This window comes from Epinephelus moara, chromosome 14 (genome assembly GCF_006386435.1).
Source record: "Epinephelus moara isolate mb chromosome 14, YSFRI_EMoa_1.0, whole genome shotgun sequence".
NCBI lineage: Eukaryota > Metazoa > Chordata > Actinopteri > Perciformes > Serranidae > Epinephelus > Epinephelus moara.
In genome coordinates this window covers 34,381,638-34,405,331 of record NC_065519.1, presented here as the reverse complement: position 1 = coordinate 34,405,331, position 23,694 = coordinate 34,381,638, and the positions used below count along the sequence as shown (strand labels likewise).

At 42.9% G+C, this 23,694-nt stretch overlaps 1 protein-coding gene across 1 annotated transcript in view; it reads right to left on the bottom strand.

Moving 5' to 3' along the window:
- LOC126401427 (myelin transcription factor 1-like protein) overlaps positions 1-23,694 on the bottom strand; it is a 123,419-nt gene that overhangs the window by 38,012 nt on the left and 61,713 nt on the right. Inside the window, exons 5-6 of the mRNA XM_050062668.1 lie at positions 5,454-5,926; positions 577-1,761 (exon numbers count right to left, since the gene is read on the bottom strand). Of these exons, the coding sequence (XP_049918625.1) occupies positions 577-1,761; positions 5,454-5,926 (1,658 nt within the window). The remainder of the gene's footprint in view (positions 1-576; positions 1,762-5,453; positions 5,927-23,694) is intronic.

The window sequence follows — 23,694 nt, the reverse complement described above, 5'->3', positions numbered from 1 at the left end:
TATATGATTAGCCATATATATCTGTCTATCTGTGGTACCAGTAACAGTAGGTCATAAGCATCATAAACAGACGTAAAAAGCTTCCTTGTTCCCTACAGACTGATTCTTTTCTAAAGGCAGAAGGCCTCTGGTTTTGTAGCTTCCTCTCCCAAGTGCTTGCACAGGTTTAAAAATAGGCGGCTTTACCCCAAGCTGCATCGCAGGGATGAGATTTGCGGTCCTAACAGGCCGTGCAGATTGCCATTACTTATGCCTGACAAGCCTACCCTCTGATGTTTCCATGCTGGCCTATTTTAACAACATAAGCTGCTGCTGCCGCTCCCGCTGCTACCGAGATGCGAATTTCCAAATTGGCTGAAAAAGCTTGTCCTGGGGTTATAGTGAGGTTCCCAGAATGCATGTGGGCTGTCTAGTCTCCGGTACAGGATAGATAGAATACAGAGCCAAACAGTTGCAGACAAACATTTTACCTGAGCTTGTTAAATGAGGTAAACATGTCTACACTTGTGTAGATATGGTTCCCAGTGGAGGTTTGGTCTGCATCTGAGTGTGTCGGCCTTTGAAAGATCCACTCACCTTTATGGTAGAATGGCTTCTTCATGCCGTCGGGAAGCCGGGCTTTACGCTCAACACCGTAGCCATGCCGCGGGCCATGGTCTTCATGGTTATACCTCACGCCGTCTCTCCTGGCAGCCTCGGCCGCCATTTTATCCCGCATTGCCTTGGCACGTTCTGATTCTAGTGCAATGGCCTTCTCCAACAGGGACAGGTTACCCTTCGTCATGTCAAACACTTCTTCTGACCGGTCCGACGTCACGGAAGCTGTGTCCTCATCAAAGTCCCGGAGGTTGGTGTGGTATCGGTTGTCCTGTGCACAACTGGAGAATGCCTTGGAGCGTGGGCTCAGCTGCTCCTCAAGCTTCATGAGATTGTCCATGTCGGAATAGTTCCTATCAAGCGTTCGTCTGTCATCTTGACTATGGTGGAAATCCCCATAGCTGTGATGCTGGGGCTGTTGATTGGGATCCCCGCATGAAAAATGATTTTGCTGGGATGGTCCGTTTCGGTCAGTGGACTTTGTTTCGCTTAGTTTCCGAGCAAGATCGAAGCATTGGTTTCTTAGGCACTCCAGACTGCTTAGACACACTTCCTCGTCGCTGTTTTCTATTTGTCCGTTACTATTGATCTTAACTTGTCCATTACCACCATTATGTGCGTTTCCCCCATTGTGAGTACAGTCATTTTCATCCCCATTCCCGGCTGTACTGTCCTCAAACTCCTGTCCATCTAAATTGTCTGACAATACTGCACCGTGACCTTGTGCCAGAAGTTTAAGGGAGTCCACCGTCTCCCGAACCACATCACTGTCAACGTCCAAAGTCAGATCACCCCTCTGTGTTTCATCCCCTTCCCCCTCTTCTTCTTCCTCCTCTTCCTCTTCCTCCTCCTCTTCCTCCTCCTCCTCCTCCTCTTCCTCCTCCTCCTCCTCTTCGTCCTCCTCTTCATCTTCATCCTCCTCTTCCTCTTCCTCTGCGCTGTTAGAGGAGTTGCTGTTCATCTCGGATTCTGTCATGGCTCGGTTGGCGGCGTCTTCCGCGATCTTGCCCAGGTTGAGAAGGGACTTGGCCACGAGTTCATCGTAGTTCTCGTACTCGTCGTTGTTGTTGTCGTCCTTCTCCGTCGTCGGCCCGGATTTGGCACTGCCGCCACCACCTCCGCCATCGCCCTCGCCCCCCTCGCTGCTGCTCATCTGATCGTCCTCTGTTGGAAAGAAAGAACAAACGTCTTGTAATTTCATTTCCGTCATTCTATTTTACTGGTAAATCAGATTTCTGGGCTTGGTCCATCTAAATTGGATAAGGAACTCTTTGCTTCCCCTAATAATTTACTTTGAGAGTCTTAACAGCAGCTTGTGTTCTGAATTGTGAATCAGCACAGGAAGTTAAATATAGCGGCTGGGGAAAGTTCCAGAGAAAGATGCTCTGGTAAATGGGGATCTATGAAACTAGGGAATATATCTTTGGCAAGTCTTCTTCTTGCCCTTATTTCCTGGATGTCTTTAGAAACAGAAATTCACAGGTCTTACGATTAATAATATTACTGAAGAATTCTGTAAATAGTTGCAAATGAGATAGCATTTTAGTCATTGTTCAGCAGTGTGAATCAAAACACTGTGAGAAAATCTTTGAATTACAGTGAGCTTTTTTTTTTTTACAGGAGAGTCTAAAATATGAGAGATAATATGGTGTTCCATCTGCAACACGATGAACCCCAGTCAGTAGCTATTCAACGTTTGCTAGTTAAGTTCTTTTCTCATTCAATCATCAGTATCTTTAGAATTCCTTTCACTGCCTAATTGATTCTGACAGGCTGCAAAAGGTTACTGAACCTCTTCTGTCAGTAATTTCAAGCACTCACTCCTGGAGCACTTCCAATCTCTCCTTTCACATTTCCGCCCTGAGCCGCCAAGAGCACATCGCTCACGTTGGCGTCACATTTGCCACTTACATTCCTGCAGAGAAAATGAACCCAAAGGCCCCCCACCCTCCCTACACACAGAAATAATAAACAAGAGTTTGACTTCTGGTGGGAATGAATGAATCACGAGACAAAAAATAATGACAATAATAAAAAACAGTGTTATTTGTTAGTGATGAAAAATTAATTATGACCAGGCTCAAAAATGTATCAGTGATCAACACAATTACGTGAACTTGACTGTATTCATCAAAACAAAAATATGCATACAAAAACAATTGTGAATGTAATCCAACTATATACTTTGTACATAGACTAAACCCTCAAACTGACTTTCCTTCACTCACATACTGTACACACTCACACACGCACTCCAATCTAATGAGAGCAACACAATATTGGTGCTTGGGGGGTGAGGGCTTTAGAGCGGGAAGAGGGAACAGTCACGAATGACCAGGCACACATTTTGACAGTGGAAGGCTTCTTACAGCAACCTCCTGCACCAGGGGTTTAATTTTTGATGGTATGAAACATGGCACAGGAAAGCAATTTGAAGAGCAATCAAGGTACACAAAAGGGATATGGAAGCGAAACAGATTAAGGAGGGAACAGAGGGACTGCCCTGCCCTGAATTGGCTTTGGATTAGCTACAGAGATGTGCATGCCACTGAGAAACACAGAGAAGCTCCAGAATGTCACCTCTATTACATTTAGGAGATTGGAATCTGCCCAGCGACCATCCAGTACGGCTGTCTTGGGGCGAATGGGGAACATGGTAATGATGCATACAGAAAGATTTTTCTGCCTTTCTAAAGGAAAATGCTGCAGATTAAAATGCTGTTGAATCCTTATTCCAATAAAGCAAACACAATGATTAGAGAGCTCGTTGATGAGAAGGATTTGGAGAATTCATCAGGCAAGAGAACACCTTCCAGTGACAACAAGACGCACTGTGGCATGTCCATAGCACTTATCAAAAAAACATGGTAATCAGCGTCTACCCATGGAAAGAGAGGCTGTTGACAGGCTGAAGAGACAGTGGCAACAGTCCACCGTCTCAGTGTTACGGATAAGGCCTCGGCTGTGGGCTCTAATGAACACCAGTCTGTAGAGATTCACATTCTGCAACGAAAATAAGAGCATGGCTGCTGCTGCGATGCCACATCAACACTTTGGGTGGGTAGAGCTACGCGCCAAACAGGGTTAACACACTCCTCTCTCAGAGCTTCACTCTTAATTGGACTTGAAGGCACTGTCAGGTCCAATCGTGATGCGGGGGTGCAAAGCAGAATCTGCTGGAGAGAAACCTGCCAAATCTGGTCTTGGGCATGTCGGGGGAGGGGGGGGGGGGGATAACATATGGGGCAGGAGTTTCTTAAATCCCAGTCCCAAAACATAGATGGTATTTCTGCATCATGTCTTCAAGAAAGCCATAATTACACTAAGGATTTGATTGTCAACATCTCTAATATTTCTAAGATTTAATATTTAAGCAACTGAAGATTCCTTTGTTATTAGAAATGATTAGTTTGTTCCTTTCTGTTGCTTACAAAAAATAATCATGGTTCCAGGTTTAGCACTAATGGCTCTACTGTTTCTGGCAAAGGTCTTCTGGAGAAAGCTAAAACATTTCAGTGGGAAATAATTGCAAAGTTGGATTCTGCTAAATTTTAGCCATCAATTTTGATAATTTCACTGTAATTAAGGTACTAAATATTTTTAAGATGAACTCTATTAAAAAACAAGAAAGCAGCAAACAAATAGCTGCAAGTGCACCACTTCTCCAGCGTCTGGTGGGTTTAGACTACAGTAAGAGTTCAGTAGCACTTTGAAAATGTGCATATATATGTGAGTAAAATGTGAAATGAATAAATGAATGAATCACATAAAAAATGACATTAAAAAATAACCTGTCACTGTAGGAATAATACACTGTGTGGCCTCAGCCATGCTGGATTCAGTATATTGTGTCAGGTCTTTTATCTTTTTCCAATGAAAAACACAATCAGTGTTTGAACATCATGCCCAACTGCCCCAAACTACTTCAATCAGCTCATCAAATAATGAAATATATAAGATATGCAAACACAGTACTTGAAAAATAATGATAGATAGATATAGTGTTAAAAACATTTTTTTTTTTTACTTTTTGAGAAGAATGTTTATTTGCTTTCTGATGGAGAGTTACATGAGAAGATTGATACCAGTATCGTCTGTACAGCCTGGCTTTACCGACACATTGTCACTCTGTGCTTGATACTGGGAAACGAGGCTCCCTTTTTGTTTGTATGAGATGCACGGGGCTTTCAACTAACTGCAATGTAAATCCATCAGCAGCAATACTGAACGCTCAGAGCAACTGACATTTTGCTACATTAAGAGCGAGAAAGTTTGCTTAGGAAGAAGGTCAGGGTGCATCATTGCCAGGGCTTGGTCTGTACGGTAAATCAGCACTCAGCATTTCGTTGGCTTAGCTAAGCTTAGCTTAGCACAAAGACTGGAAACATGGAAACAGTTAGCCTAACTCTGTCCAGAGGTAACAAAGTCCTCCCATCAGCACCTCTAAATCTAATTAATCACCAGTTTACATCTTCTTTGTTTAATGCATACAAAACAGTCGGGGCACTGTCACTTTCTGAAGTGTTGACTCGTGGCCTGGCAACTGAGCCAAGACATAACCCCCAATTTAATGGTAAATTGTCGTTTTTACAGTTTGGGTTAAACAAATGAGATATAACATGTTAATAGTGAGAGTTAAGAATGCTGCTTCTGTGAGTGGAATTTTTTAACTTTGGACAAAGCCAGGCTAGCTGTTTCCCCTTGTTTCCAATCTTTGTGCTAAACTAAGCTAACCAGCTGCTGGCTGTAGCCCTAACGTGACTGCACAGACATGTGAATGGCATCAATGTTCTAGAGCGTTCAACACCAACATCTATCTACTGTGTTTTAGTACAATATGACTAAAGTTATCTCACCTTGCCCTTGACTCTGCTCTCCTTCCTCCTCCTCTCCCTCTTCATAGTCCACCTCCTCTACTGCTTCCTCCTCTTCCTCTGCCTCCTCCACCCGCTCCTCCTCGCCCTCTTCCTCCTCTTCTTGCTCTACCTCTACCTCCTCTTCTTCCTCCTCCTCCTCTTCCTCACCTTCTCCGTCCCCTCTCTCCACCTCCCCATCTTCGTGCTCCATTTGCTCTACGTTGTAGTCCATATAGCCTTCCACCTCCTCTTCTTCCTCCTCCTCCACCTCTCCCTCTTCCTCCTCCTCCTCTACCGCCCCTTCCTCCTCCTCTTCCTCCCTGTCGTCCATCTCCTCGGACCCATCTGTCTCGTAGCACTCCTCCATGGTGGAGTTGTCCATGTCATCTAGGTAGGTGCTCCTCTTGGGGGACGTTTCCAGGGTTTGCCTGTCTAGACTCTTTCTCTTCTTGGCCAGGGGGCAGCCGTACACACTGCAGAGGAGAGATAACAGAGCAGCCATTAGCTGTTAGCCTCACCTGGCCATAAATGCTAATGCTCATTTGCAATCAGGCCTCTGTGTTAAGGTGCCGTGGTTTACAAACTAGAATACAATACACAAAGCAGCAGTGGAACAAGAGCATCTTACTGCAAGGAAAGCAATGCCTCTTAAGTTCTTCTGCTGGGAAAAATATTAAACTTTGCTTAACCAACCTTAATTAGACATGTACTCATTAACTATTGGGCAATTATAATAAAATGCTCCATTTCTTCTTGAAAACAGTTACAAAGTCTCTATCTTTGGAGCAAACAAAGCAGAAGATTTAGTTTATTTTCACATTCATTTATATTCAGGTAACACCAATTTGTTCTTCAGGCAAAAGAAAATCACTGTGCGTGCTCCGCAAACACTTTGTTCCAGAGTGATATGCCCTTGTTCTGACGTGAACCGAGTGCAGCAAAACACAACGGCTTGTCTGGAATTGACTGTAAGGGGGGAAAAGACAACCTGTAGCCTGATTAATTGAATCTCGCCGAGGCACCTCAGGTTTTAATGTATTCTCTGGCTCCCCTCGGCAGCAGGGGGACAGATCTTAATCTGATAATCTGATAATCTGTGTATTCGCTCAGGCTATTGATCACAGGGGCTTAATCCATTTCACTCATCAAACCTCTGAGAGCCCCGAGCTGCTACCCGGCCCCCCAATGTAAGCTGCATGTGCGTGACTTTCCAACGTGTGCTGCTGTTTGTACATTTATGTATGAGTGTGTGTGCATGTGTGTGGCTGTGTGCACACATTTGGCACGTTTGAAAACAAAAGCACCCACACAGTCAGAATTATGATGAGTTCTGCTGAGTGTTTTGGCCATCAAATAAACCCCTTGTCCGGGCTGGAGTGTAAGAGAGCTAAACACGCTTTGGGCATGTTCACTCGGCTGTGAAATATCCCTGGCTCCTATTTTTACAACCTCTGGATGTTTCCTCGGCTCGGCGCTACTTAGAGTAAGACCTGATGTGAATGAATGGCACAAGGCTGTGTGTGAGACTAAGAAAATGGTAGTTGTTAGTCAGTATGTGCTGCTTTTGTTGTAGAGTGGCTACGGAAAAGGCAGTGGTGAGGTGGCGTTGTAGGATAGTGGATCGCAGTCTTAGCAACACATTTCAGTTGCCCCTTTTTTCTCTGTTTTTCACATCAGTGTGTCCCACAGTCCAATATCCTATCCATCCTCCTCTCTCTCTCCCTCTCTCTTCAGTCCCGGACGTCCATCAGTCAGTCAGGGTACAGTCAGCTGGCAGGCTCAATCTCGCCCAGCCCAGGGATTCCTTAATGGTCTGACCCCCTGCACCCCCCGCAACCAGGGGCCTCATTTCATTAATCTAAGCCCGCATGGAAACTCATTCCCTGCCTGACAGCCAGACCTCTCCCCCAGGGCAGCGTGAGGGTCTGCGGGACAGTGAGGGAGGGGTGTGTGTGTGTGTGTGTGCGCTGCGGCACTGTGATCAATAGTGCTTGTGACCAAACATCTCAAAAGCACATTAAAATGCCACTCATCCTGGCCCCTCCGTTCCAGGGCCCTCTCCAAATAAATCAAGGGCCGGTCCCAGCAGGTTAGCTGCTGCCAAGGCAGGCGGGCTGGCAGGAGAGGAGGATAGGTGAGTGGGAGGAAGGAGGAGGGGGAGAAGGGATGGGAAGAGGGAAAAGTGGTGTGGGAATGGGACATAGTCTCTCACCCCTCCTCTCCCCCTCTGTCTCCTGGTCCAGTCTCCCTACCTTTACCTTAAAAATAAAGTAGTCTTAAGGCAGCGTTTGCTCTCAAGCATTGAGCTGCATAGCTCAGTAGCTGACAGGTATTAATGCGACTATACCTGAATACCTCTAAAAAAAGAAGTTGTTGAATTACTATAATTGCTTTGCAACATCAGCTAATGGATAGCAAATAATAAATGCTGGGTTTGTATTTTTTTCATTGTATCTTTAAAAGGAGTCAAGTGCACTTCATAATTTTGGGTCAGGATTGTACAAACAAAGCGGCCTTTTGATAACAGAGAGCGGACATGCTTTAAAACCCGACTACTCTAAAAGTTCCACCTACAGTGGAACAGATATTTGGCTTCTGTTTAAAAGCTCCTGCTCATTGAAAGCGACCGCAGAGCATCTTATGTAAATGCATTTTAATCACACTCGTGTTAAGAGGCGTTGTCAGGTTGTTGTGACACCGTGAGAGGTGTGTTTGCCCCGACGCTCCTCGAGCCCCACGATGACTAAGCCACAGGAAGCCTCCACAGCTCCGCCATCCCACGTTCCCTGGCTCTGTCGCTGTGTGACCTTGGCTACAACATTCGTCATCACAGGCGATGCATCCCACTCACTGCGCTTGGCAATTAAAATTCCAGAAATAATTAGGTGGCATTAAAATTAAAAAGAAAAGGCATTCTGCAGGCATTGTGCAGAGAGAGGAAGAAGATGAGAAAATACTGTACCATTCTAAGTTTCCTTTTGCTGTGTCCCCTGGCAGAATCACAAAATCCTCCAAGAGGAGTGTGCGGTATGAGAGGTAGCAATCAAAGACGAAAAGAGCCTCAGATCACAAAAAGACCACTTCATATTTTATGGAGTGGGCATCCTCAGCATTATAAGATGGAACAAATTCTATTACTGTGTGAACAAGTGGCCCTTTAATGCAAAAGAAAAACCTCCTGGAAACGTTACAGAGAGGGTCCCATTTCTGGAGCATTAATGTGAGGCAGGAGAGTGGAGCGGCAGGAGAGGGAGAGCTCCCGTTTGGCTAATTTTGGGCGACAGTTGAGCGACTGCTGGAATGCGACAGCGTTCCATGCCGCCTTTATTAGCAGTCATATTAGCGGCTGTTCTCAGCAGGGGCAAAAGCTTTAGCCAGTCATTAGCATCACACGCTATTTGTCTCCCTGACACAGGGATGAGACGGCTGTTGCCTTTTCCTCTGCCTCCTCTCACTGCTGCTTCTTTTCTCCTCTCTCTCTCTCTCGTCATCTCTTCCTGTCACCCAACATTCTCACCTCATATTTCTCCCTCTCTGTTCTCACCTCACCTGCTCCTTTTGCCACCATACATCCACTTTCTCCACCTCCTCCGTATGCTGTATATGCTGTAGTATAGATTACCTCAATCCCTCTCTCACGCCAATTTCTCTCTACATTTCCACCACTTACACTTTCTACCCTTTTCCCATTTTCTCCTATCTCTCCCTCAACCTCAGCTCATTGTTGTCTCTCCCTTCGCTCTCCATGGAACAGACTAGAGATGGAGGGAATGCACCACCTCTGGCTGTGCCCCCTATCCAGCAGGAGGATCTACAGACACGTGTGGCAGAGCCCCGTCTCCATGGTGATACCCTCCAGAAATCCATGAGGGATTCGCCATCCTCACAGCAAGCCAGTGAGGAAAAATGAGAGAGAAAGACAGACAGGGAGAGAAAACGAGAGGTGGGGAGGAAAAATAAAGGCTATAGGAGCGAGACAGACAGCAGAATGTATGTTTTTTGTGCATGTGTGTGTGTGTGTGTGTGTGTATGTACCGCTTTTGTGTGCACGCAAAATTGGGAAATATATAGTAGAGAAGTTGAAAAGAGAAGGAGAGATGTGTGTGTGTATGAAAGAGGAGAGAGGATCATTTCAGAGCTGTCAGGCTTCTCCCGCTAGCAGGGGAGAACAAAAGACAGTGTCTTGGTGCAGGAGGCTCAGCGCATGGCAGACGCTGCAATTTGGGGCGTTTTCTGTCGTCTCAGGCTCCCCGCTCACATATCAGCTGCTATGGCTCATTCACACACACACATACACACACCTAAAACTCATGAAATATTACTTCATAGTGTCGAAATAATCCTCAGTGTCAGGGAACCATATATGATGTGAGTGTGAACGTGCTGAAATTACATGTCCACTTGGATTTACACAAAAGTCCTCCTAATACAAGACATTAAGTGTAATCTTCTCATGTTTGCTTGCATATTTCAACAAAGCACGACTCCAAATTCACCATTTCTTGACGATACAATGGTATATGTGTTTTAGACAGCAAGCGCAGTAGTGAAGTAGCAAAGAGGCATCAGTGCCCAACAGACATGCTGTTCACCTCACTGGTTCAATAAGCCGGTTGTTGCCCATTCACTGCCCCAGCTCCAACATTTGTAGCCTGCAGCTAATATATCCAGTCTTAACTTAAGTCAAATACTCACACCAAGCCTCCCCAGTCTCAGCATGAGATACAGTACAGTGGCTAGTAATGACTCTAGTGGACATCTCGCATGTGCCTCGCAACATCTTCCTGTGTTCTATCCTCACTCCTTGAGCCCATCCAAGACCTCATCTGCCCCCTTTAGCTTCTATTATCCATATCTGGCCAACTACTATTCACACTCAATGGTTGTTTGTGCACCTTACTGATACTGTCCCATCAAGGAGCTGTGGTGTATTTGGTGGGGGATGTGGGAGCTGTGAGCATTAAAGATGGGATGAGACAAGTCAGAGGTGCTCTGATAATGGGCTATTTTGTTTTTGTTGCCACAACTGATGAGGTACCAAAACTCTGTAATATGATAGGACAGGCTATGGAAATTTAGAGCTTGATGGTCACAATTGTGAAGACTGGGGTAGAGGTGAAACGATGAGTCTACAAAACATTTGACATACAATTAACTGGCAATAAATCTGATAAATGAAAAGCAATCAAGGCAAACACTTGCTAACATTTTTTTGCTCCACTCTTGTCTTTTCTGTTTCTGTTTAAACTACATATCTTTGGATTTTGAAATGCTAGTCAGACTAAACAAGCAATCCGAAAATAATCGCTAGGTGCTGTCCTTACTGTACCTGTTGTTGTTGTGTATTCTGATTTAAAGAAAAAGCCTACCCCACAAGTGATATTTAATTATTGGCACCCCATGTTACGTTGAATTTGTGAAGAAAACTTTGGTGTTTTAAAGGTTTAGTTTGGATTCACCAATGTCACACAATGATAACTGAGGCAGTGGTGGACCAGCAGCTCCCGTGTTCAGCAAGGTAAAATAACTCTTTGACAATGGAGTTTGGCTTTGAAGAGAGCATAGATTAAGTTTCACTTTCAATTCAGTTCCTGTCAAAAAAAGGGCTGTCTCTTTGGGAAGTATTGAGCAAAAGACTGAGTAAATGAGACTTGGATTATACTACAGGACTGGTGTGAAAGTTTGAAAATAGATGTTTTGATAAATTTTTGCTGTTGTTACTTCAATTCATCAAAATCTTTTCACCGTTTTGGATTCTTCGTTCACTGGAGGCATGTGGGGAAAACAAATTTTTCTTCATAAATTCAACGCAACACAGGATGAGTTTTTGATATACAGTTGATCATTTGGGGGATGAGGTATTCCTCTAATTTCCACAAAATGTATAACACAGGTGTAGAAGCCCCTTCAGGTAAAAATGTACTTCATGATAACTATTTATGATATATTTTAATAATGATTTAATATGTCAAATTCTTTAGCATTTCTGTTTTTAGCCTCTGAGTTGAGTGTCACAATTAGGTTGGGGATTTTAAGATGTATCAGGTAGAATATTGAAATGTGTATCATACCAGCCATTTTGCATAATATGGTAGTGGAGGTCCTGAGCAGGAGAGCTCATCCAGCAGCAGATTCTGGGGGCGTAATGCGGCTATCTGTCATGCTGCAGCTAAATTCACTCCTGGATTAGCCAGGTAAGGAGTCTTTCCACCAGCGTAATGACTTCAATCAATCACCTCAACTCACAGACACACACAGAGGCCAGCTAGTTAGCTGCTAGCCCAGCAGCCATTTTGGAAGAGGAATTCTCTCCTCCAGCTTGTCCATTTGTCTATGTAAGCCACAGTGTAGGCTGTCATAATAGTTGTTTATTTGGATGAGCTGACAGAGACGAGCAGATGTGAATGAATAGAAAGTCCAAGGTAAACTAGATTGTGAGCCGATTGCAAATAATAGTTTTTCCCTTCATTCAGTTTTTGCTTCTTACACTGAATAATAGGCAGCGTATTAGTCACAATCTATACTAAGAATCCCTTCATTCACTGGAATGTGTTGCTTATATAGGGCTGCAAATATTTTCATTATTTATCATTCTGTTGATTTGTTTTCCTTAATAATTGACTAGCTGTTTGTCCAATAAAATGTCAGACAAATTGTAAAAAAACAGCTACCACAATTTTTTTAAGTCTTATATATATATATATATATATATAAAATAAAATATCACTTAAGACAAATAAAGCAAAATTTCACAGTAGATTAGAAAAAAACTGGAACATTTGGCTTTTTTGCTTGATTAAGTGGTTTCCTGCTGATTGACCAACTTTAATCATTTCAGCCTTAAACTGAACAACAAAAATGCAAAAGTCTGGTAATATAAATTTTTGTGATTTTTGTCGAAGCCCATAAAAAGACCAAAACCTAAAACAAGTTTATCTAAACAAGTACTGCCTCTTCAGCAAAAGCTGGATATAGACATTATTCCTCCATTCCATAGAGCTCCTTTGCTGTCCAAAAACTGTAATAACCACATTATTGAGCCACACTGATTATTCATTCACATGCACAAAATATTGTTTTATGCTCTTATTCCAAAAAGACAATATTCCATGAAGCTCTTTACATGGCTAATGAAAATCAATATACCCGTTTACATGCAGCAGTGCATACTGCGATTAGCATGCCCTAACATAAAGTTTATCGCTTTTGTACCATTTTCCTTTTTTTTTTTTTTTTTGGACATCAAAAAAGTATATTTACAAAGTTCTCAACTGGTAGCGGACTTGTTAAACTGTGCAAACACAGCCTCACTCTTTCCTTCCTTCAGCCACTTTCTTGAAAAGGTCAGTGTTGTGATATTTGCACATATCCGAAAATCTGTTATTATCCAAGTCTTAAAACAAGGTGTGTTTCAGCTTCTGACCAGAAATGTGGGCATTTCTTTTGGGCATGCATCTCCATCCCAGCCCTGCAAACTGTTGGTTAATTGGTTTGTGTTTGGAATATTTGGGTCATATGGGCATGGGATGACGTATTCCTCATCATGAACAAGGTCACTGAAGGTCATGAGTTAAAATGTGATGTAAAAAAGTACAGTGTCCATTTATTTTAGGTACGTTATACAAGATTTTAAAGATATATGTCAGTAGGAACCAACTAGTAGCTTGTGAGCCACAGACAAGCTGGGGAAGTGGCGCTTACTGAGAAACACAAAAGCGCAACTCAGTTTTTGGTCTTTTTTGTTGACAAGATATAAATATAACCGAACTTATCCTTTACTGTAATTCTGGCATAGAGACCAAAGAGTCTGCCCTTCCCGTGTTACACTGTGATTCCCACTCTGCGTCATGTTTACCAGGCTCCATCTCCCCAGCAGAGGAGGAGGGCGTTTTTTGACATTGATGTAATTTAGTTGGCAGCTGCTCTGAGGGGAGGGCTGGCCGGGGGTGGGAGGGGGGAGGTTAGGATCGTGGAGGGCTTGTGGGGGTTCAGGGGTTAGAGGTCAGGATGTGCCTAGCCTGGAGCTGGCCCTAAGCAGCTGCCCACCCCCTCACCCAACCCCAGATCCCCCCTTCATGCCCACGTCCCCCTGGCACACTCCGCACTCACCGCACATGATCTGTTATTCCCTTTGATGTCTTTCCTCGGGGAGGCGGTTATAAAAAAAAAGAGGAAAAAAAAGGAGGATGAAAAAAAAAAGCGTAAACACCACCTGTTTATCTGACGCCGGGTAATGTCGGAAAGGTAGTCTGCAGGCTTGTCATAATATGCACAGGAGGCAAATAAGGGGGAAAATTACAAAGGGAAAAAATAAACAAATGGCATCAGAGAAGAAGGCATGACGAGGGAAGTCGCATGTGCATGCCACTGTAAATTTGGCGGTCCTGGTTTTGAAATGCTTTCAAAATGTGTTTTAAATTGCATTAGAGGTTTATGTGAGGACAGAATATGCTGTTGGGAAAAAAACGTACTCTTTAATGTGCTAAGAAAGAGACTATGATGAAGAATAGTCAATATCGTATTGTTATAATATACTATCATTACACAAGTGATTGTAGTTCTACAAGAGAAGGACCAATCTCAGTCCAGCTTCATCATACTGTTGAAATGATAACAATGGTGTCAGAGCCAAACTGAAATGAACCCCAAGGCTCCACATGCAGTCTAAAGTGTATAAGCTAATGACAGAGCTGACAGATCCTACCAACTCTGTTCTTTTCACCCTCAGCCCACACTGGCTTTTTGGTGATATAAAGCTTTCCCATTAAATATGGAAATTTCCGTTTCGGTGACAGATACTTCACAGAGGGGGGTTGATGGCATAGACGGTGTTTTTTTGGAAGGGGAAGTGGCAGATTTTGATTAATGCGACCTTATCTGGTTCTGCACATGGAGGCAGAGGGGTTGCTGAGCTTGGCGGGGGTGGATGGCTGCCTGTTCTCCTCTTCTTTTTTCCCAGGCCTCTTTCTCTCCTCTATTTGAAATGGCTTCGCTCGCTCGCCTGCTCTTCGTTTCTGCATCTGCCTTCTCTCCATTTCCATCCTATTGTGGTTAGCGCACTCATCCTCTATCTCTATTATAATGTAAGCTGTGTTTTAACGTCTTGTAGTTCTTTAACTTCATATGGCCTTCTGATAATTCTGTCTGATTTCCGTCTTCACCCTCTGTCCCCTCTTCACCTCCTCAGTCTCTTCATCTCTATATCTCTACTTCCTCTTCCTATCCTGCTTATACATTTCCCTGCTTCTGTTAAAACCGCTCATCTCCCTGCTGCTCCATTCTATCTTCAATTTCATATCCTTTACTCCTGTCCTGTATCCTCTCCCCCTGCCAGGCAGAGAGTGCGCTGCAGCGGTGCCGCTTCCCCCTGTCGCTCCATCACCACCTGGCCCAGTTCCAATGCTTTTAGTGAGAGCTATCAGTCAAGCTATGAATAATACAGGCCCAAGGCTGGCGTTAGCTTGCTAGCTAGCTATGTGGAATCCAAATGAGGTCTACAGCAGGAAGAGAGCACTTGACTTTTAGCTCGCTACCACGCTCTCCCTACCAAGACAGGCAATTACTCAGCCCACAGCCCCAGCTGCAGCCGTGGCAATCATAAACGCAACCCCTCACATCCCCGTCTGCACACAACACACACACTTTGCATGCATGTACAAGCAGACAAGCACACACCCCATCTCCTGATCCAAATAATACCAAAAACATTTCTATGCACAGCATCTAAACAACTTTTCTTGCTATACATGACAGAAAATCCATAGAACTATCTCTCCTGGCTGTGAGAGGAGAAACAGCGAACATTCAGAAAATGTCCACAAAGTGCATAGTAAAAAGCACAAAGTATTTCTGACAGTGATTTCATGGAGGATGATGAAATCAGGGCGTTGATTGTTGGTGAAATACTCCTATCTGTCTACAAGATATAGCCTAGCTAAGCGATAAAAATACTGTAAAGATCACTTTTATTGCCAAGAGAAAAGGTTACAATTGTTTTTATCTGAGAAAGAAACAAGTAATTTAAAGGGACAGTTCATCTCAAAGTAGAAAATACATATTTTTCCTCTTACCTGTAGTTCTATTGTTTTGGTGTGAATTGCCCAGTGCTGAAGATACTGGCCAGAAGGAAGTCTGCCTTCTCTCTAATATAATGGAATTAGATGGCACTCAGCTTGTGGAGCTCAAAGTGCCAAACTGGCTGTTTCATGTAGGAACTATTTTCTTTCTACTGAACTACACTTGTCAGCTGTGTCACCACGCAGAAGGAAGAGCGCGAGATGTTAACATTAATGGTGTCCTCCTTGGCTGAGCTGTAATGTTAGCTAACTCAGTGGTGCTAGGTAAGCTAGTGCTAAATGCACGCTTACATTCCTACATGAAACTTCTCACAACAAGGTCCAGGTCATGATATCTGGGAAGAGACATTGCTGTTGAATTTTTCAGTTGTTTTTTTTTTTTTTTTTTTTGAGCACCATAAGCTGAGTGCCATCTAGTTCCATTATATTCAAGAGAGGGCAGACATATCTCTAAGACTAAGCAACTCACACCAAAACAATTTAGGTTGATAAATAGCACTACAGGTAGGAGGAAAAATATGTATTTTTCTATTTTGAACTGTCCCTTTGAGTTAAATGTTCGGTGAGGAAAACTGAAAACCAAATGCCACCAAAGGAGCTCTTTATGACACTCTGGTAGTCTATATTTCAGACGCCACTGAGCTACAAAGATCTATTAATCAACAGCGGAGTTACTTCATCATCTCTTATCTGTTGATTAACAGGAGACATGTCGTCCACCTTTATCGCACTTGTTCCACAGTTATGGCAGCAGGCTGAGAGGGCTATCGCATGTATCAGGCATATGACACATGTACGGCCACGTAATTAGTTTTGCACCGAGGCATCCTTAGGTGACAGCGTTAACCCATCCATCATTGCTTCTAATCATTCGTTGGTGGAGTGTGGGATGTAATTACAGAGTGCTAGGCAACGTCAGGCTTCACAGGTAAAAATAGTCATGCAGGATGAGACTTCTGCATGTGTTTGGCATGTGGGGTGTGTGCTCAAGGTATGCGCGTGTGTGGGCGGTTGGAGGTGTGTGTGTTTGTGTGGCTGTGGTTGGGTGTGTGCGTATGCATGCCTGCGTGGATTGTGGTAATGAGATCTAGTTAGTGATGCTCCAGAGTGTCTTATTAACAAATAATAACAGCACTCCTTTGTTTTTTACCTCTCCTCCCATCTATTATTCACACCTCACAGATTTACTCATGATTCATTTATAGGAGCATCTTGTGCAACCTAGAAACTAAATGTCACCCAAAACATCACTGTCAGATGGTGCTGTGTGTATGAGCATGTACATAATGGTTCTGTGTACGAATTGTGTTTGTGTTTGTGCATGTGCGTCTTTATTTCATTGCTCTTTGGAAGTAACTATAAAGGGTCTGTCCATCCTAAATATGTCCTGAAGCAGATAAACAGGAATAATACAACACTGCCACAGCAACATTGTAAAAAAAAAAATGGGACTTTTGCAATCTAGCTCCATCCGTATATGCACACACAAGTGGGAATGATAGAGTGCTATTGAAATAGATGAGTTGGATCTTGCCGGATCAGTAACGAGGGCTGCAGTGAGGCCATTCTGCCATTCAACCCCCCTGTTGTGAAATCAGCATGACGCCCTGTGTACTTTAGCTGGATTCTCTTTCCGCTGAAATTGCCAGGTTGGAGAGAGGCACTCAGCTGGGAACGCTGCTCTACATGTGAAGTAGGCTGTGTGTGTGTGAGGAGGTTTGGAGATGTGTGTGTGCGCATGTGGCTTGTATGTCTACATTTGTGTCAGTTCACATTCAGAGAGCCCAGTAGGTGTGAATGTCCGTGTGAATGTGAGTGTCAGTGTGCTGCCCTTTGCCACTCTTCCCTCTCTCTCCAGGTGAAGAGCCTGAGCTGAAGGCTCTGCTCCAGTCGAGGCCTCTTGAAGCCAGGCTGGCAGCACTTTACCCAGATAGAAGTAAACCTACACTACGCCATCTGTCTTAGCAGCAAACACTTAGTGGACCATCAGACAGCAGCCACAAGTGGTTTGGCACCAGCAGGCAGCAACGCCCTACGCTGCAAAGAACATCAATACTAAGAAGTAATTTAATGTATTCTTCTGTTGACTCCTAGAACATTGTTTTTCTCTAAATAAGTCTGCCAAATCTGCCAGTCAAGTGACAAAATGTCAGTGATGCTTATAAGCGTAATTCAAGAAAACACTGGTTTCAGTCTCGCTTTAGTTGACATTTACCACTGTTCCTGACTACACATGTACTAATCCTGAAACACATTAACACATATCACAAGCAGAATATTTTACTTGTTTAATGAAAGATATACAATTTAAAGGACAGGTCTAATGTTATCCTATAATTTCCTAATTGAGAGACCAAAATCAGGTAGGTAAATCTCTTAAAGAAATACTTAACCCTGCAAAATGATCATTTGTACATCGATTACTCTCCCTGTGTTGCCTTGAATTTGTGAAGAAAACTCTAAAAACAAATTTGTACTTTGGTGTGTTAAAGGGTTAGTTTGGATTAACCCCAGTCAATAACATAAACAAACCAACTGATTGAGGCAGTGGTAGACAACCAGCTCTTGTGATCAGTGAGGTACAATCACTGTTTTTGTCAATGGGAAGTACTAAGTAAATGAGACTTGGATTATACTGCCCAAGTTATGTGAGTATGTTGTTCTGATCAAGTTTTGACTTCAATTCATCAACAATTTTCTTCTTTTTGGATTCTTTGTTCACAATGGAAGCAAGTGAGAAAAACAAAAACTCACGAATTCAATGTAACATGGCGTGAGTAATTTCTATTGGTGATAGGAATTGATACGATTTTATTGATACCAGTGCTATTATGGATTCCGCTTAGCGGTCTGACTCTTTACTAACTCCCTTATCGATTCATGATCAATTTTGTGTGGACAAAGTCAGCCTACACATTTTCGGCGTCAACTGTTTTATTAGTCTGAGTACAGTGTGGTAACAGAGTAGAGAAAAAAGGTCATTACTAAAAATGGATTAAATGGTAGAATATTTAAACAGGATGTGTTTCATTTAGGTTTTCTTGGTCAAAGATAAATCGGCAAAGCTGCCTGCGTGGCGCTTATGTTATTATAACATAGAATATTTACCCTCAGTGATGGATGCGCTGCTCAGTTGGGAAGCAGTGGCAACAGTGCATGCGAGTGTCAAACATGTCATTCCTGGATTAAGCCCATATTGCATAAAGAGATGTCTCAGCATAATGCCGTTGTTTTGAAATGATCATTTTACAGACATTACAACCAAAGCTACTCTTCTAAATGTTTCTTCCTCTCTGCCATGACTCCTTCTTGTTGCACGTTTTCAGCAGCATACGCGCATGAGTTTGACATCATTGTTTTGCAATACGCATATATCAGAAAAATGTCATCAATGAAAGGAATGGATAAGCTCTGAGGCATATTCTAATGGAACGGACCATTTGTGCCATTTCTAAGTTTTCATCCCTAGATTCTAGTCAGTTATGGTTATCAGTTACAGGCATTAAGTTGTATTAAATTGTAACACAGAAATTGTAACAGTAGCCCAGGGATGCTTGCCATATTTACTGGAATTTATCAATCCAGTCCTGAGTGGTATATCTGAGCTTTTCCAGCTTTGAAAATACCATTGCCTCCTCAACTCAGCATCTATGCATGGAGGAGAGCTAAATTTCCAATTATAATCTCTAGGTTTGGACACACACACAAGCCTTCATAAGTGGGATCAGGTCACTGCTGGTTTTGGCCGTTTTAAGTGCATCTGTTAACAGTAACAAAGATTTGGCATATCACAAGACCTACACTTTCAAACCAAATATGCACTGATAAAAGAACAGTTTCTATGGAGCGACCACAGTAGATGTCCATCAGCTATTTTTTGCCTTACAATGTGTACAAACCAATGCTGCTACTGTTGAGCTCTTCCACTGTAGATACCCTGAGACTCATTGTGCCACTCTGCTGGTTGCTTGCTGCTCTCATATCAGTCTGAGTGCTTTGAGAGCATGACATAGTAGGGAGAGCGGAGATGACTGTGTGCGTGCGTGTGTGTGTGTGTGTGTGAGAGTGTGTGTGTGTGTGTGTGTGTGAGAGAGAGTGAGGGAGTAAATAGCATCCCAACTGTAGAGATGGCATTTAAGTGTCTCTCCCTTTGCACTCCAATAGTACTGCAGACCCATTACCTCAGTGCGTATGTTTGTGTGTCTACCCGCATCTGTGTGTGTGCTTGTGTGTGGCTACAAATGTATTTCCGAGCCGTTCCTCCAATCGTCTCCATGCTCCCACGCGACTCACCCTCTACCTTTCTGTTCTGATCCTTTCCTCATTCATCATGCTTCCCTCCCTGTCCTCTTGCCAGAGGTCTTTGCTAAGGTGTAATTTAGCTCCTACTGTTCTCTAATTTCTGCCTTAGTCAGGAGGGGCGTGGCTGCCCCCCTGACACCATGGATACAATCTGTCAATCATTTCCCCCAGCAAGGAAATTGCGTTCAAAGTGAGAGTAATTGTTAAGTCTGCCCTGTGTGGGTTGAATTGAACGCCCTCTCGGTTTGGCACAGAGAAAAATATGTATTCAGAGGCAAGGCCAGGTGGATTTGTGAGGCTTTTATTGTTGCTAAGAACAAGGTGAGGGCTCTCCTCATCTCACCTTTTGTCTTGTCTAATCTCTTTGCCTTTCCTTTACTTCTGTCCTCATTACTCCACCCAGTTTCCAAAGGTATATTTTTTATACAACTGCACAAACACTTCTCCTCTATCCTCCTTTTCAATAATTATCAAAGCCTTCTCTGCTCAGTTACACCTCCCCAACCTGCCCTACCTCTGTTATGTCCACTCTTAAAAATAATTGTGCTTACTAGAACCATATAGAGTTCTTCAGCTTGTTCCCATAGGTGAACCCTTTTGGGTTCATGGTAGAACCTTACATAAAGGTTTGACCTGGAACCATTTATAGTGTTTTACCTACCCTTCTATGGTGTAATGGTTTCACCCAGAACCCTCTCTGGGGATTCTATCAGAACCTTCCCACCTTGTAGACCTCTGCTCCACTAATCATGGCTTTTAATGTAAAAGGTTGGCCTGGGGTCAAGACAGCCACATCCAGCAGCCTTGGGCTTCATCACAGGGCTGTGATCCAACACAACCCACAACATGGTTCACAATCATGTTTTTAGGGGTTGGAGATTTTGTAAAATCATTACTACTACAGCCTTTACTTTTTTCAATGGTGTAGTAGGGTTGGTAACCAAAACTCCGTTCCAAAATAAGAACCAAATGCAAAATGCCCGAAAAAACAAAACAACAACATAAAAGGCAGACAATGTAGTACAGGGTTCCAATACAGTCATGGTCAACATTTCAAAACATTTCCATAACTTCTAAGGACCCAATATAAAAATAAAATCTTGCCCAACTTGCCTTGTGTTTTTTAAAACATATCAGATCCAAACATAACTGCCATGAAAAGAGAGGTGGAACATGGGCAGAAAATGAAGAGACAGAAAAAACCCTTGCATATTGTAGAGCTATGTTATGTCTACAGCTACAGCAAACAGATTTGCCATTATGTTACATGATGTGGAAGGTTAGCCACAGAAGATTACTTCAACAAATTCATTATACACACAACAAAGTTCCACGATTTTTCCAGGCCTGGATAATGTCAATGGGAATTTCCATTACTTTTCCAGGTTTTCAAAAACCATGGAAACCCTGGTAGTGCATGGCATTAATTGATGGGAAAGATATCAACTATGACAAAGCACAAGTAAAATGAACCAATTAAGGGGATTTCAGATACATCTATGTTTAAAAATACCAATGAAACATGAGTAAACTTTTTGATATATGAGGGTGAGGATCTTTAGCACCCATGCCTTCAACAATCCCTGACGAATTCCTTCTTCTAAAAAAGAGCCATTTGGATGAAGAAGGTTCTTAATGTAACTCTTAGTCTTATAGAGATCCCTTGAGGAACCCTTTCTTCTTATGGTTTTTTTCAGAACCAAAAAGTTTCTGGGCAGAACCTCAGCCCTTCCAGAACAACCCTTATTTCTAAAAGTTTATCTTACCTATGGGGAGGGACAGATAAAGGAAAACCACTCACAAAATGGGGGGTGCAAAACAAGCGTTGGTAGCCTGTTGTCTCTTGCTGTAAAAATCACACTGTTTATCTCCAATTCACTGTAGATGGCTCTGTGATAATACACTGTAGTCCCTCCTAGACCCATTCTATCCACCACACATAATACTAACCTAGAAAGCCACCCCTTGGTGCGCTGGCAGAGGCACAGTGTCATACACAAGACGTAGGGCTGTAGAGGTGAAAGCAAGAGACTGAAAGTCTACTTAACATAAACATGTTCAGCGAGGCGGCTGTTACAATTCCTATTTGTTAAAGTCCTTGAAAAGCTAAAATCAAAACGGGTGAGCAGGAATGTTGAAACAGTTCCTCTGCCTTCACTCTCCTGGTTAAATTATTGAAACCTACTTTAGAAAACACTTGAGTCCCTAGTTACCTTTCTGTTCCTCAGAAAAATGTTGATTTATTTTCATGTTTCCCTTTCATTCCAGGAGCCACTTACCTCTGTTTGCCAGCATGTTACTGAATAAATGTTCAAATTGTGGATTTTGGCATTCCAGTACAGCATATTCAAACCGCAGAGTTTAAATAGCGCACCACAAAACAAGCTCGATCAAGGACGTCAATTCCCAAGATGCCTTGCACCAACATTTGCTTATAACTTCCCATGCCATTTTTAATTATCGTCAGCCACAGTTGCTTGTTGTAAGCACCTCAGTCAATCACCTGTATCAGCGTAGACTAATCTGGGATGCACTGCCAACCAAGCCTTGTTATAACAGCTTAAACATAAATGACCCATTAACCTTTGTTCATGAGCAGATAAATCAGAATTAACAAGATGTCCACTCCTTTAGCTCAGTGACCTAACCACTGACCCTGCAACCTTTACGTAGGACACTTATTGTAATCATGTTACTTTAAATGACATGAGAACAGCATCCTGTACAGTATGCAAATCAAGTCTACTGTAGGCTTGGACTTTGAATGGAGAGCTTTTTCATTAGCTGGGCTTTGTTGAAAGCCAGCATCAAATCTAATCTATAGATGTTGTAGCACGTAGCTTTGTGGAACTTTGTGGAAAATATGCCTTTCGACGAGGTTCAAACTCAGTGGACAGTGTGCTAAACACTGCCCCTCATAGATACTGTGGCTATGGTTGGCAAGCTTTTAGTTCTTGCACAGCTCATATACAGTTTAACAGTGATAAGAGTGGCTGATGTTATCAGCTTATTAAGCTAACATTAGCTCCATGACTTGGTTGAAAAATGTTTTCACTTACAACGTCAAATACAGCAGTTTGGTCAGGGGCCCTATGCTTCAAACTATATGGCTTTAGGTACCCTTCTAGTGTCAGTTTTGGTCATGTCCGTTTTTGCATCACTTCTGCTCTTTACATGCTACAGTATCTTTTAAAATTAACTGTCTTCTTCACAGGACACATAGGTTTACCACCAAAACTACTTCAGGTTTAGGCAACAAAAACGCCTTGGTTAGGTTTAGAAAAATGGTTACGGTTAAAACAACTGTATTTGTTACAGTACCTTAACAAGTATGTCACTTGACAACCTATTAACTACAATATGTGCTTTGAAAAAGTAAAGCTGACTTCTGGTTTTCACAGGTGAAAGTCCAGGATATGTTTGACCTGTCCACCACCCCTCCCTCCCTCCTGCTGGACTCGAACTTTCTTACTCTTTTTTAGGGATGCACCGAATATTCGGTAAGCGAATATATTCGGCCAAATATTGCAAAAAAACACACATTCTGTGTTCGGTGGAATAAGTTAAAAGCAAGGCCGAATAATAGCGGCGTGTTTTGATAACGCAATCAAACAGCATGCCGTGATGTGCGGAGTAAAATGTCGGCAGTGTGGCGATATTTTACTCTGTCCCTCACTGCACTTGCATTTGCGACTAAAAATAGGTTTGAGCGAGCAAAATAGGCTTAAATCATTCAGCACGCTGTGCGAGCAGCCTACAGATTCCAACCAGCAGCATAAACGAAAGGCGAATCCCACCGATTGTGGGTTGAACGGGGGTCACAGACACAGACAGTAATGTATTCCTGTCAAATACGGCGGCCA